At 44.9% G+C, this 14,203-nt stretch overlaps 1 protein-coding gene across 1 annotated transcript; it reads right to left on the minus strand.

Moving 5' to 3' along the window:
• Positions 1–576: 576 nt before the first annotated feature.
• LOC311101736 (synaptotagmin-like protein 2) lies at positions 577–6,062 on the minus strand. Its single transcript, XM_084142915.1, has 12 exons — positions 5,276–6,062; positions 4,053–4,166; positions 3,867–3,917; positions 3,534–3,628; positions 3,315–3,431; positions 2,880–3,049; positions 2,603–2,705; positions 2,332–2,493; positions 1,967–2,045; positions 1,661–1,769; positions 1,237–1,442; positions 577–1,101 (listed from the first exon to the last, which is right to left on the minus strand). Exons 1-12 carry the CDS (start codon positions 6,039–6,041, stop codon positions 953–955), a joined length of 2,121 nt encoding a protein of 706 aa, XP_083999041.1. The 5' UTR covers positions 6,042–6,062; the 3' UTR covers positions 577–952.
• Between the last annotated feature and the right edge of the window lie 8,141 nt (positions 6,063–14,203).

Here is a 14,203-nt window from a genome sequence, read left to right on the forward strand (position 1 = left end):
TAATTAACATACATAATATATATATTATATATAAGATATTATATTATAACATATTGTATATTATGCTACATATGATATATTATGCTACAGCTCTGAATCTCACTCTGTGGTTGGTTGTGTGTTACGGGAAGAGAACCATAATTCTATGAGACGTCCTCACATACAGTAGGACATAAATTCAGTTACTCTCAATACAGGTAATGAAAAAAAATGTATTAGGCTTTTTTTTTTTGCTAAAACATCCCATTCCAGAATGTTACCAACAGTTTGAAAATAATGAAAATCAGTCATAGGTTCCCAAAGCAACCATTTCCTGACCATGTATGGTAAAATAATAGTGCCTGCTGTTTGTGTGTCTGTCCACCAGGTGGGGCTGGTGATCCGGAGCGCTCAGTGCTTTCTGCCCAAAGTGATCTGGCACACCACGTACAAAGTCACATGTGAGGGCCATTATACAGACAGTGATATTTGAAGAGATGGGTACAGAGTAGACTGTACATCACCATCACACACAGACAGACCACAGATCTACTAAAACTCTTCACTTCTTCTGGACACTAATCAAAACTCTGAATACTCATCATTGCACATTCTTTAATTGTGGTTAATAATGTTAGGATGTACATTCATGTCATGGAAAATTGTCATATCAAATATAAATAATGGAGTGAGTAAACTTGTTGAAATTGAGGATTAAACACAGAAAATAAGTGTGTTTTGGCTGATAATAATAATATTTGGGTTGTATGATGATTATTAATATAACATGAAATTAAATTTGATCATCAACTTGTTCAGTTGATTTTTACAAGTGCTTCTTCATTCCTAAATATTTCAATATAAAATGTATTTGATTATTCTAGATTACACATCACATGTAAAGTATATAACACAAAACGCAACAAAGTTATTTGAACTGTGGCAGGTTGAAGACTTTCTCTCAGAGTCGTTCTCATTTCAGCACAGTCTTTGCTGTGGTCAGCATTCTCAGTGGCAGCACATCCTCCACCCATTCGTTTGGAGAGATCATCATTCGTTCCCATAGAGCTACCTCATCAGCATTCGAGTCCATCCAATTCACCACCGCCCCATAACTTCTGCCTGTAGAGAGAGATGGAGAGAACCTAGGCTTAGCCAGTGAAGTCAATGGAATAAAATGGATGTTCAGTACCTGTGTTTCTGTGGAGAAATCTATAATATAATATAAAATCATATAATAGAATAGTCCATTAGTACCTGTGCCAGGCCCCAGTCTTAGACCCCCTAGGAGGTTACTGGCCAGCTTGTCACGGTCCCACACGGTCAGCTCCACGCAGGCCTCCTTCAGGTCATCCTGTCTGAAGCCGTCGTACACCATGGTGTGGTTAAACACCGGCTCCACCGTCCTCCTCAGCACCCGCGTCTTCTGACGACTCTTTCTGCTTGTGTCCGGGAGCACGAAGCTACGGAGGAGTCAGGCAGTCTCACAAGTCAGGCAATTGTTTCAGAAATATTACAAAGTAAATGTGAAAGGCTGGAAATTGAGGCTAAGAAGGGGATATGTCTTATGATAGGCCTCCACATTTTCTGTTCTCCCCAGATGCTGTAGTTGTCCTTGATCATATTTAGCAATTCATACATTTCAAATGTTGATATTATTTATGGCATGTGTTGTACGTACCACTTTACATATGGGTCGATGGTGGCCCCTCTGATGAGGGGAAGGTTCTTGCAGTCTTTCACCCAAATGTGAACCTCACCTTTGTTAGAGGGGGGATCCTTGCCTGGGCCTAGTGGTCAGAATCAAGCATGATTCAGTGAACTTGTGTACACTGTATCTTTCTATTGCACAAAAGTAATATTTTAATGTATGGTAACTAGTTACCGAAAGCAACACATTTTCTTGATAAAATATACCTTTTCTATTTAATAAATTGCTTATAGACACTGGTGACGGTTAAGACATGTGAGGCATGCAGACTCTTACTGTGGGAGACTTGAGGCAGGAAGCGTATGGCCAGTTTCATCTCCCCTCTGTCATCTGAGGGCTGCAGACTGGAGGTGGGCTGAGGAGACCAGGGGGAGACAGTCAGCACAGAGAGTACAGTGAGAACACCCCAATTTACTATATAGCACCACCACCTCACTGGACACACTCCAAACTACACCTCCACAACCTACTGTGTATAGCATGTCATGTCACACAATATACATATAACATGTCATGTCACAGAATGCTAACACGCACAGACATTTAAATAAATAGCAAAAGCATAGAGATGGATTTCAGTCTTAGATTAATATTTTGAATGAGACCAGTACACAGACAAAGCAGGTGTGTTGTTTTCTTACCCTGGATTTCAGCGCTAAGTAGTTCATCTGGGTGTGGCCAAAGTCCCATTTGGACAGGTCCACATCCACCTCACCCAGAAAACTGTTCCTGCCAAAGGTGTCGTGGTGCCAGACGGAGAGAATGAGGGTCTGAGTTCGGAGGTACTCTAGACGAAGCCGATACTGATGAAGGAACAGGAGAGAGAGCACTTTATGTCAGACCTGATCTATGTGTAATCATACATTTCTCTATTCAACTTAAATCATATAACGTTTTTAGAAACTCTCTTACTCTGAGGAGCTCGTTGAAAATGGGGTTGACAGTCTTCTTCTTCACAGATGTTTTCCTCTTCCCTAGATTGGCTTTGTCAGGTACCAGGTAACTTTTAACATACCTACAACAAGAAACACAAGAATCATACACACAAAGTACCATGTATTTCAGCAGTGTCCAATGAATCATGGAGTAGTAAATAAGAAAGCAAGGCTATATATTAGGAATTCCCAATATTCAGGGACCATAAGGAGTTCTATCAGGGGCCTAGTATAATAGTTGGTACTGTACTCACGGGTCAGAGCGGCCCCTCTTGGGGTCGACGGCGGCCAGGTCTCGGCACTGAGCCACAAAGATGTGGAACTCCCTGAGCTTCTGAACGTAGTTGATGGAGAACTGGATGTTCCCCTGCACCTCCACACCTCCATAGTCCCCACTGTACATGGTCAGCACACTGCCACTCAGCTAACACACACAGAGTTAAAACCTTTTAAACAGTTTACATAAAACCATAGCCTTTCAGGCAGTTCTCATTAAAATCATGATGTGAAAAACTATCAAATGTGTGGTTAATGGAACAATTAAGAGATTTAATAAGACTGTTAATATTGTATAATCATGATAGTTGGCAATAGAAAATGCCAGTTAAGCTTGGTTAGGCATAAAATGTGCGTGCTTGGAATGTGAACAGTGGTTGCGTGTTAGCAGGGCATGCGTGACGTGAACATACAGAGGACACCGATGCCATGCCAGAGGAGCTGCTGAGGTTAGTCATAGATCTGCCCGTCTTCCGCCTGCCTCCATGGTAACTGTTCTCAGAGGCGGAGTCAGTGTCTCTGCCATCGCTCTAGAACACAGACTGCAGCGCTAGAATGCCCAGTGCACATATAGACATACAGTGTTCTTTGACCTAAAGCGCTCGCATGGAATAAAGCTGTTGTGGCTTTACCTCGTTCTGCAGGAACGAGGGAACAGATTTGCTCATCTTCTTCAAATGTTCAGTGTCAGAGTAGAGGGATGAGGAGGGAGAGGGGAGGGTGGATGCTGAGGGAGGACAGAACAGAGAGAGGGATGAGAGGTTCATTGTTTAAGGTTCCATAATACTCTCATAACCTTATCACAGATCACTTACTGTAGCTATTGAATTACCCAGCAATGCTAGCATTCTACAACATAGAATAAAAAGCCTGTATTCTACATTATACTTGGTATAAACTGTCTAACCCAATATCGACACAAAGGCAAATAAAATGTCCAAGAAAGGTACAAAACAAATCTTAACCATCACTGCTTCGCCTGAAGTCATCAAGGGGAGCTAGTCTTCTTTCTTGTCCTGTAGGGAATGGTGGAAAACAAAGACAGCATGACTTTTTCACCCCAACATGCATTAATACTGGTACCTGAGCCATCCTGACAGCACCACTATAATGCTTGTATAGTGGTTGAGGAGACAAGGGACATTTCTCACGTGGTGGCATGGATGCTGTGATATCCTCAAGACTTTTGGCCAGATTTTGTTGGCGTGCCTGAGCTCTCTTCAATGCCTTCTGTACAGGGTCCTGATCCTCATCATCATTTTCACCTAAAATATCAGACAGAGAAAGAGTTGCTCATACAGTACATGGAGATGCCTTCAACAAAGACCACACATAGACATGTAAAATAAACATGATATGTGGCCTCTTTACACTGATCATTTACACTGAGTGTACAAAACATTAAGAACACCTTCCTAATAATGAGTTACACCCCCCTCCCCCTCCCCCCTTTTGCAGTCAGAACAGCCTCAATTAGTTGGGGCACGGACTCTACAAGGTGTCGAAAGCGTTCCACAGGGATGCTGGCCCATGTTGGCTGGATGTCCATTGGGTGGTGGACCATTCTTGATACACATGGGAAACTGTTGAGAGTGAAAAACCCAGCAGCGTTGCAGTTCTTGACACAAACCGGTGCGCCTGGCACCTACTACCATACCCTGTTCAAAGGCACTTAAATAATTCACCCTCCGAATGGCACACATACACAATTCATGTCTCAATTGTCTCGAGGCTTAAAAATCCTTCTTTATCCTGTCTCGTCCCCTTCATCTACACTGATTGAAGTGGATTTAACAAGTGACATTAATAAGGGATTATAGATTTCACCTGGATTCACCTGGTTAGTCTATGTCATGGAAAGAGCAAGTGTTCATAATGTTGTTTACAGATAGCCAAAGCGTCTCTAGAGTTTTTAAGTTGGAAGAGAAAAATATGTTTGAAGTTGTAGAAAATAATTTGTTTTACTGGCTATATTATAAATATCAACACTCATATAAGTAAACTCAAGAAAGTTCTAGGTGTATCCTGAACAGGAATGCCTAACTCAAACAAAGCAAAACTTGGCTACTAGGCTGTTGGCTCTATCAGAGCACCATGTGATGTCAATAAAGTTACAAAAGCATATCGTTCAACCCACAAATGAAACACAGGCAGCTGATTACCTGCACACACTCTATTTACACTGACACATATAGCCAGACAAGGACACTGCATCCTGGATGCTGCCTCCTCTACAAAAACATCTACAAGAAGATGACTTCACAGGGAACCCAGATAAACAAATAACTATTATATGTTTTCATGATATATCACAGGTTACATAACACTTGTACTAAAACAACAGGGCATTATCGTGTAGATCATCAAAACTCACGGTTTGAACTGGTCCTGGAGTTGGACCAAGTTTCAGACGTGCTGCTCGATGCTCTCTCAGACGCACTGAATGATGACTCTCGTCCGGTGTCATTGCTGCCCTGGTTTGACCAGAGGGCCATGGGGCGCTGGGTTATCTTGCTGCTCCTCCTGATGTAGCGCTCCTCTGAGCCCACTAGGGTGCTGGATCTGACAAGGCCACCACTCAGGTCAAGTTCAGCTCCAGGCGGGCCTTCTGCCTCCCTCTGCTCCTTCGCTGCCGGGGCCAGAGCAGTGTGGACACTGGTCTTCTCTGTAAACCCCAGGTAATGGCGGTAGTCTCTGGGAACAAAGGCCCGAGCGCGAGGGTTCAGAGATTCAGACTCGTCTGATGATTTTGAGGACCTCCTCGGACCAGGAGGTGTGTTCTTGTCAGCACTCTGTCGTCTACCCTGTGTCCTCTTGGGCTGGACAGGACTAATATTCAGTGTCTTTTTAGGGTACAACAGAGAAGTATGGTCCTGTTCCTCATTCATGTATAATGTGAACATACTGGTGGCGCGCCGAAGGGCACTTGCACGTCCACTTCCACTTGAGTTTCCAGAACTGTCTTTTCTAGCTTTGTGAGACCGAGATTCCTTTCCTGAGGTGCTTTGGGGCTTCAGGGCCTTTTCCTCTTTGGTGAAGTCCTGTTCTGAGCCCGTTGTTACCTGGGGGACACCAGGGGCTCTTTGCTGCTCAGACTCTATGGTGATTTGAGGTGAGAAGTTGGCTTTAGTGTCAATCATAGCTCCTGATCCCACCCCAACTGATCTAGACTTTGACTGGTGCTCTTTAGTGTCAATCATAGCTCCTGAACCCGCCCCAATCAATTTAGACCTTGACTGGTGCTCTCTGTCTTTGTTCCCCCTGACTAAAGATGGAGGGGGAGATGGAGAAGATGGTGAAGAAGGTGAAGATGTTTTCTTGAGCCGGCTCTCATCCAAAGGTGGTCTAGCACTGACCTTTTGTGACTGACTGTAGGCAGATTTGCTGTAGAAATCAGGGTCAACACATTGCTTTAACTCCAGCGTTGAGTTCTGGGCATCCATTGGCTCCTTATTTTTGGGGCTTTTGGGTTTGTCAGAAGAGATCGGCCCACTGCTATTCAAAGTGGCCTCACCCCAGAAGTTGCAGAGATTCTTAAACTGCGAGCGGTTTGCTCCGAGGCCTGGGGACGACTTCTCCAGTCTCTGATCCATTGTGAAGACTGTGAAATTCTGTATTTTTCTGTCAGAGGAAAGATTGGAATCCCCTTCGTGGTCGACATCAGATTCATTGCAGATTGACCTCAGGTCAAACTCAGACTTGGTGAACCTTTTATTCAGCCTTCCTAGGGCCAATGATGGAGTTTGAGTCACACTGGCGTCCCCTGCCTCTTTTGATTTACCAGTGTAAAATATAGGCCTGTTCTTCTCCTGCTCCCAGAAGGACTTGAGCTGCTTTAAATTGTCTGCTTTGCTGTCCTGCCGAGGGGGAACCTGTTTCAGGGTGTGTGGGCTATTTCCTTTATCTTTAATGGTGTGGTCTTGTTTTTTAGTGAACACACTTGACTGTACATTGACATTGCTCTGCTGAGTTTTGGGGGCAAACTGTTCACTTTCTTTTCCAACCTTGTGTCTAGACTGATCGAACTTCTCTGAGTCTGGGCTGGTTGTAGGCTGAAAGAGTAGTTCAGGCAGTAGATTGGGACTGGACTTGGACATGACCCTGGATGGCATTTCAGGTTGGACTGGAGGAGCAGTTCAGGCTGAGGACTGAGTGTTGATGGGGAGAATCTCTGACGTTCTGGGCTGAGTCTGGACTGGGACAGCGTGTCAGGCTGAGGATGGAGTCTACTTAGGTAGAGTATTTCTGCCTGTGAGCTTCTTCTGTCTACTGTCATTGGGGATCTTCTGAGATCTTCTTCTGTTAAAGTCAAATTGTCCTCCTCACTTTGAGCCCCAGGGGTGTAGCTATCATCCCAGGTTGGCAGTGTACGTATCTCTATAGAGGGAGAAATAACAACACTGTTTTTGGGTCTGTATACCTCCTGTTTGTAAGGGCTAACACTCGGCTGAACACTAGCAGCGCTTTGTTGAGTATCTAGGTTTAACCGTTCATTCTCTTTTCCATCCCTGAGATTCTTCCTGGATGACCCCTCCACACCGTATGACTCTGAGCCAGTAACAGTTCTATGAGACTTCTCTGCTAGTTCTCTCTCTTTCTCTTTCTCCATTGGTTTCTGTCCTTTGTCAGTGATTGATCTGCTGATGAGTATCTTGGGCCCAGTGTTGCCCTTCTCCCAGAAGGACTTCAAGTGGGAGATTTTGGGTGGTTGGTTCTCATCTTGGATCTCCTCCTTCTGTTTGACTTCCTGTGTTGTGACCTGTGCTCCAGCAGCTTTGGCTAGAGGGATACTGACCTTCTTCACATCCTCTTGCCTATCTATCACATCCTCTTCTCTATCTAACATCACTTGCTTGAACTCCTTCCTACATGCTGCTCTCAGCCTCTCAGCCTCAGACATGCGTATCTTGGGCTGGTATGATCTTTCTGTATTCAGAGGTGACTGGTCCGGAGGTTGATCCATAGAGGATTCAGACCGAGATCCATCCTTTACCTCTGGTGTTAAACACACTGACACTCCTTCTCCAATACTTTGCATATCCAGGCTGGGGTCAACATGTAGAAGCTTTCTCTTCACATCTGGAGCTTTCCTCTCTGTCTGCTGAGACCTGCTCTCAAAGGTAGGCCGATCATCTGTATCTGTTTTCACAGATCCAATCACGTCTTCCTCCATGTCTGGTTGATTGCTCTCAGTCTCCAACCAGTTGTTGCTGTCTGTGCTGCGGCTGAACCACTCTAAGACTTTAGCGATGGAGTTGCCCTCCTCCCCTGTGGGTTGGGGACTACGTGGTGCTGATTTAGAGGCAGGTTTGTGGCCTACTGGTTTTTTATTAACATATTTATCAGGCTTATCCCCAGAGTTATGGAGTTCATGATGTTTCCATTGATCTGAAAAAAGAAAGTTCATAAAAGTGTTATGATGAATGAGGAAATAAGCTGAAAAACTAAAGATTAGACATTTCAACAGTGGCCTAGTAATACCCTTCATCATTAGTGAGAATTCCATTGATTGATCACGTTCATGTATAAACAGTACCCTTGGGCCAAGAACTTTAATTACTTTGAATTCATTTTCACACTGGTTTTAGATTGTAGTGTGGGCTCCATGAATTCTCACTTTCTGTCTTTGAACTTACCCACAGTGCTTGGAGGCAGACTAAGGTCCTCCTGTCTGAATGCGGTGCCCACACTGTGGGTTCTTATCATCTCCTTGTCCTGCATCTCAATGAGTTGAAAGGCTGCATGCTGAGAAGGCTGGTGGTGAGTAGGGGCTGTTAGTTCTGAGCTCGGAGAGAGTGGTATGGACAGAGGTTTTGAAAATGGACCATCAGACCTCTCTCTGCCCTGAGGAGGACCCACACTGACAAACTCTCTCTGGATGAGACCATCGCTACCTTCACTCTTCTGACGACCTGTGTAGGATTTATCTGTGTGTCTGTCATTATCAGAGTGTGTGGCTGGTCTAAGGTCCAACAGTCTGAGAGGCTTTCGCTCAATCAGGAGCTTCAATGGAACTTTGGAACTCTCAGTTTCCGTAAGAGGAGAGGGGGTCCTCACTAGGGGTCTGACAAGTGAGTTATCTGAGGGCTCCTCTGCTGTCCTCTCTCTCTCATGGGCCTCTTTCTCGCTCTCCAGCTCAGTATTGGTGTAGACTAGGGTTAAATCCTTCAGTGGCTTATGGGAGAGGTGACTCAAAGTGTTCAGTTGCTCACTGGAGGGAGATACTGGAGTTGCATTGTTCTGTAACTCAGAGATGGGAGTTGGATACATTTTCTGTGACTGAACGTCCAAGGCCCCCTGGCTAGACTGGTTGGAGCCACAGCTGGAGCCATATTGGAGACTTCCCTGAGGGGCAGGGGTGATGACCTTTGACCCAGCTGGATGACCCTGCTGCCCAGGGACGGAGACATCACTGCCTGTGAGAGAGCTCTGAGAGTGCCGGGAGAGGAAGGTTCTCTTCTTGGGCACGGGCCTGAATCCTAGAGAGGACCCCTCGGAGGTGGCAGAGTCTGCTGAGTTGTGACTGGTGGAGTCTGCTGTCATGTGAATCTTCAGGGGAGATAAGGGCTCTGTGTGTGTGAGAACACAATGAGGAGATTATGATTATTTACTGTGATAAATTCTTGCCATGTCACAGGCCTGGTTGGCATCGGTATAACCTTACTACAGATGTAGGTTCTTAATTTGACCTATATTGCCACAGCAACAGGATTTGAATGTTTAGTCCATAATGTTGCTTGATCGTGATTATGCTATTAGCTAGCCAAAAGTAGGCTAAATGAAAAGTGCAATACTGTTAATATAGCCGTGTGTTTTTTGTGAATTTATGTAAATCACGAAGCTCATCTGCAGTGCAGGAACATTCTCTGCAACAAAATAATTAAGATCCTACATCTGTAAAGCACTATTGTAAATCAGCCAAAATATGTTCTCAGAGCATTCTGAAAGATCATGTTACTCGATTTGACTCAATCTCCTATTCTTCAATGTACCTGTATGTTTGCATAATGCTTGATTGTGTAAAAAGGTGTATGCACTGCACTCTAACCTGCTTCAGATGCTTTCTCAGCCTCTTGATTTCCATTGGATAACAGTTTTTCTGTCTTCTCTACCTCCAGAATAAGGGATGCTCGATTGAAAGGATTGTGCCTTGGCTGGAATGAGAATAAGAAAATTATTAGGAAATGCAATTAGTTTATGATTCTATATTTCATAATATTGTAAAAGTCATACTGTGATATGGTGATTGAGAACAGCATGAAAATACTTTGTTTGTTTATTCTGTTCATGCGTCACATATATTCTCTGCAAATGAAATCTCACATACCCTTCCCGGTGACTGCACCACTGAATTCAATCTCTCTTTCTCTGCATTTGATATACTGAGGCTTTCGCTGCAAAGGAGACAGAATGATCACATCAGAATAGAATAGGAATTGGGGTTTTATACTATAGATGAGTAGCCCTCAGAGCACCAGGATACATTATACTGGATGTCAAATCAGATGGACATTGGGGCCACTGTTACACTGTGGCCTTGTAAGGAAAGGGCTTAGTATTTGCACTTCCTCATTCAATTCCTGAGCACCTCTGTGACCGGCTGTTCAGTGAACAAGCCTCCCGCATAACTGATGCCTGCTCACATTAATTGTGACATCAAAGGGAGGCAGGGCTATGGAAGAGCCGACTCACCTAGAGAGCTGGCTGTTGCCCACTGGGAGTCAGGGAGGTCAACACAGCCCATATGACCTCATGCATAGCATGCCAAACTCACCAAGCTTCACTACAAGACTAACAGAAAGCTTCACTTTGTATTTACTTTATTTACGGTTCAAATACAAGTGACTGGGCAGAGAATCATACTGGCACGTTACCTGTACAATAACAGCCACACATAAAATGTCATGCCTCTCTAATTGAATTACCAGCTTCTCAAAATAATCACTTTTTATAGCATTCCCATAGTGACTGACTCCTAGCCTCGTGAGACCACATCCTGGTAATATAACAGAGCAGACAGATTCCATGTAAGCAGTGAGCACCACCTATGTTGACTCAAACTGATATTGAGTCATGAGACACACCTAAGACACCCACGCACGCGCGCATGAGACTGGGAAGAGTAATGGGCTACAGTAGAGAGAGAAATGGGTTAGGAATGAGGAAAGAGGGGTGGGAGGTGTGGTGCAGTGCAGCAGTGGATCACCTGTTCTTCCGGGGCTGAGTTGGTGCCTCCAGGAGCCTGGCAGGTTTTGGAGGGGGGGTGATGTCTGAGACTTTACTGCTGACTGCTCTGGGTCTGGACAGAGACCCATCTGCAGGACAGACAGACAGACAGACAGACAGACAGACAGACAGACAGACAGACAGACAGACAGACAGACAGACAGACAGACAGACAGACAGACAGACAGACAGACAGACAGACAGACAGACAGACAGACAGACAGACAGACAGACAGACAGACAGACAGACAGACAGACAGACAGACAGACAGACAGACAGACAGACAGACAGACAGACAGACAGACAGACAGACAGATAATACAGTAAGTGCTTACAGTACACTCTCTATAAACTCAATAACCCATATCTGCTGATGATCTGAACATACTCTACAAACCCGATATCATAAACTTCACATATTAATACAACGTTTAGTACTAAATACAGTACCTTTGCGGCCTGACTTTGAACTCAAAACAGTGTGGTTTGGTAGCACCCCTCCCTATACATTCTACTCTGATGTATGGCTTTCATGATACGGCAGTATGTGTGTACTGCACATCTTTATCTTTGCGTGAGAATGCCTTACTGTATGCAGTGCTCAATTAGTGTTTGAACAGTGTTGTCGACCCACCTAAAGAACCTGCTTTCCTCTGCTTCATGGAGGCCAGGATGACTTCGGAGCCATGGATCTTATCCCTGTGTCTCAGAGACTTGGCCTCGTAAAACCACTCTCCTGTCAGGTACTTGAGCCTGCTGTCCACTGGGGCGCTGGTTTTCTGCAGCTGCCTGAAGGGAAAAACACACCCAGGTACATTACAGTATACAGGGTATGGTACAGTTACCCATTAAACACATTACATAAGCACAAGAGGTCATGGCTAGAACACAGTTCAGTCAAGGATGTGATTACCTTTAGGTAATGCCATTGATTTATTCTGGTTGAGAGACACACTATAGGCTAAACGTTGACGGGAAAAGGTACATTTACCACCACATGAATTAACAATCTAACCCAATAGACATGGGAACACAATGCAGCGCTTATGCCAAATAGTTCACATTCTTTGGGAGGAGAAAAAACGTATTTCATTCAATCAATATTAAATGAGGGAAAGCTCAACAATGATTTCCCTTTGAAATCGTTGTTGGTGATTAAGCAAGACGTTTATGCTGGACATGCACTGAAATTACATACAGTATACGCCTTTATAGTCAAGTGAACAAGCGAGTTTGACCAAGACAGTGACACCGTTTCTAGTTTCTATTCATGGTCGTTCTGTGTAACTCTACTCTCATATTATGGGGGGAAACATAATTCCTTGGGTAAACCACCACAGGCAACCACCTGAAGCTGCAGCATATCTGTTTGAACACAAGTCCTCACTAATGCCACCTCATATATAACACACTTTATTAGATTACGGAAGTGATATCAGGTTTCTAATCAAATAATGTTTAATTGCATTTGTTTACTTTTCAAATGTGCAAACTATAGAAAAGGCTCAACTGGATCTAGAGGATGAATCTTTGAAAAGCTGCAACGCCTTTGTTGTTTGCCAACGTTCTTGTGAAACATAATTCTGTTACAATAAGAGAAACAGTGCTTATGATTGGGAATCGCAAAGGTTTTGCCATTAGCAGGGTTAGGACTCATCGTTCCTTTTACATTTTACATTTCAGTCATTTAGCAGACGTTCTTATCCAAAGCAATTTAGCAGGCGTTCTTATCCAGAGCAACTTACAGTTAGTGCATTCATCTTAAGATAGCTAGGTGGGACAACCACATATAATGTTGCTGGACCCCAGGATGAGTAACTGCTGCCTTGGTAGCAGCTAATGGGGATCCTTAATAAATACAAATATCACAGTCACAGTATGTACATTTTTCCTCAATCAAGAAGCTATCAGCAAAGGGAGCTTCAGGAGGAACCTGGTTCCACAATTGGGGTCCCAGGACAGAGAAAAGCTTTGACTGGGCTGAGCGGGAGCTGCCCTCCCGTAGGGGTGGAAGGGCCAAGAGACCAGACGTGACAGAACTAAGTACTCAGGTTGGGGTGTAGGGTTTGAGCATAGCCTGAAGGTGGGGAGGGGCAGTTCCTCTTGCTGCTTTGTAGGCAAGTACCATGGTCTTGTAGTGGATGCGAGCTTCACCTGGAAGCCAGTGGAGTGTGCGGAGGAGCGGGGTGACATGGGAGAACTTGGGAAGGTTGAACACCAGGTGGGCTGCAGCATCCTGGATAAGTTGCAGGGGTTTGATGGCACAAGGGGGAGCCCAGTCAACAGCGAATTGTAGTAGTCCAGACGGGAAATGACAAGTGCCAGGATTAGGACCTGCGGCACTTCCTGTGTGAGGTAAGGTCGTACTCTATGGATGTTGTAGGACATGAACCTGCAGGAGCGAGTCACTGCTTTGATGTTTGCAGAGAACAACAGGGTGTTGTCCAGGGTCACACCAAGGTTCTTTGCACTCTGGGAGGTGGACACCGTGGAGTTGTCAACCGTGATGGAGAGGTCTTTGAGCGGGCAGACCTTCCCCGGGAGGAAGAGCAGCTTCGTCTTGTCGAGGTTGAGCTTGTGGTGGTGGGCTGACATTCAAGCTGAAATATCTGCCAGGCACGCAGAGATGCATGTCGCTACCTGGGTGTCAGAAGGGGGGAAGGAGAAAAGTAGTTGAGTGTCATCCGCATAGTAAAGATAGGAGAGACCTTGTGAGGATACGACGGAGCCGAGTGACTTGGTGTATATAGAGAAGAGAAGAGGGCCTAGAACCGAGCCCTGGGGGAAACCAGTAGGGAGAGATACGTGGTGCAGACAAAGATCCTCTCCACGTCACCTGGTACGAGCATCTGCCAGGTAGGATGCAATACAAAAGTGTGCAGAGCCTGAGAAGCCCAGCCCTGAAAGGGTGGAGAGGAGGATCTGATGGTTTACGGTGTCGAAGGCAGCGGATAGATCTAGGAGGATGAGAACAGAGGAGAGAGAGTCAGCTTTGGCAGTGCGGAGAGCCTCCGTGACACAGAGAAGACCAGTCTCGGTTGAGTGACCTGTTTTGAAGCCTGACTGGTTAGGGCA

Source organism: Coregonus lavaretus (assembly GCF_964263955.1).
Source record: "Coregonus lavaretus genome assembly, chromosome: 26".
In the NCBI taxonomy this organism is placed as follows: domain Eukaryota; kingdom Metazoa; phylum Chordata; class Actinopteri; order Salmoniformes; family Salmonidae; genus Coregonus; species Coregonus lavaretus.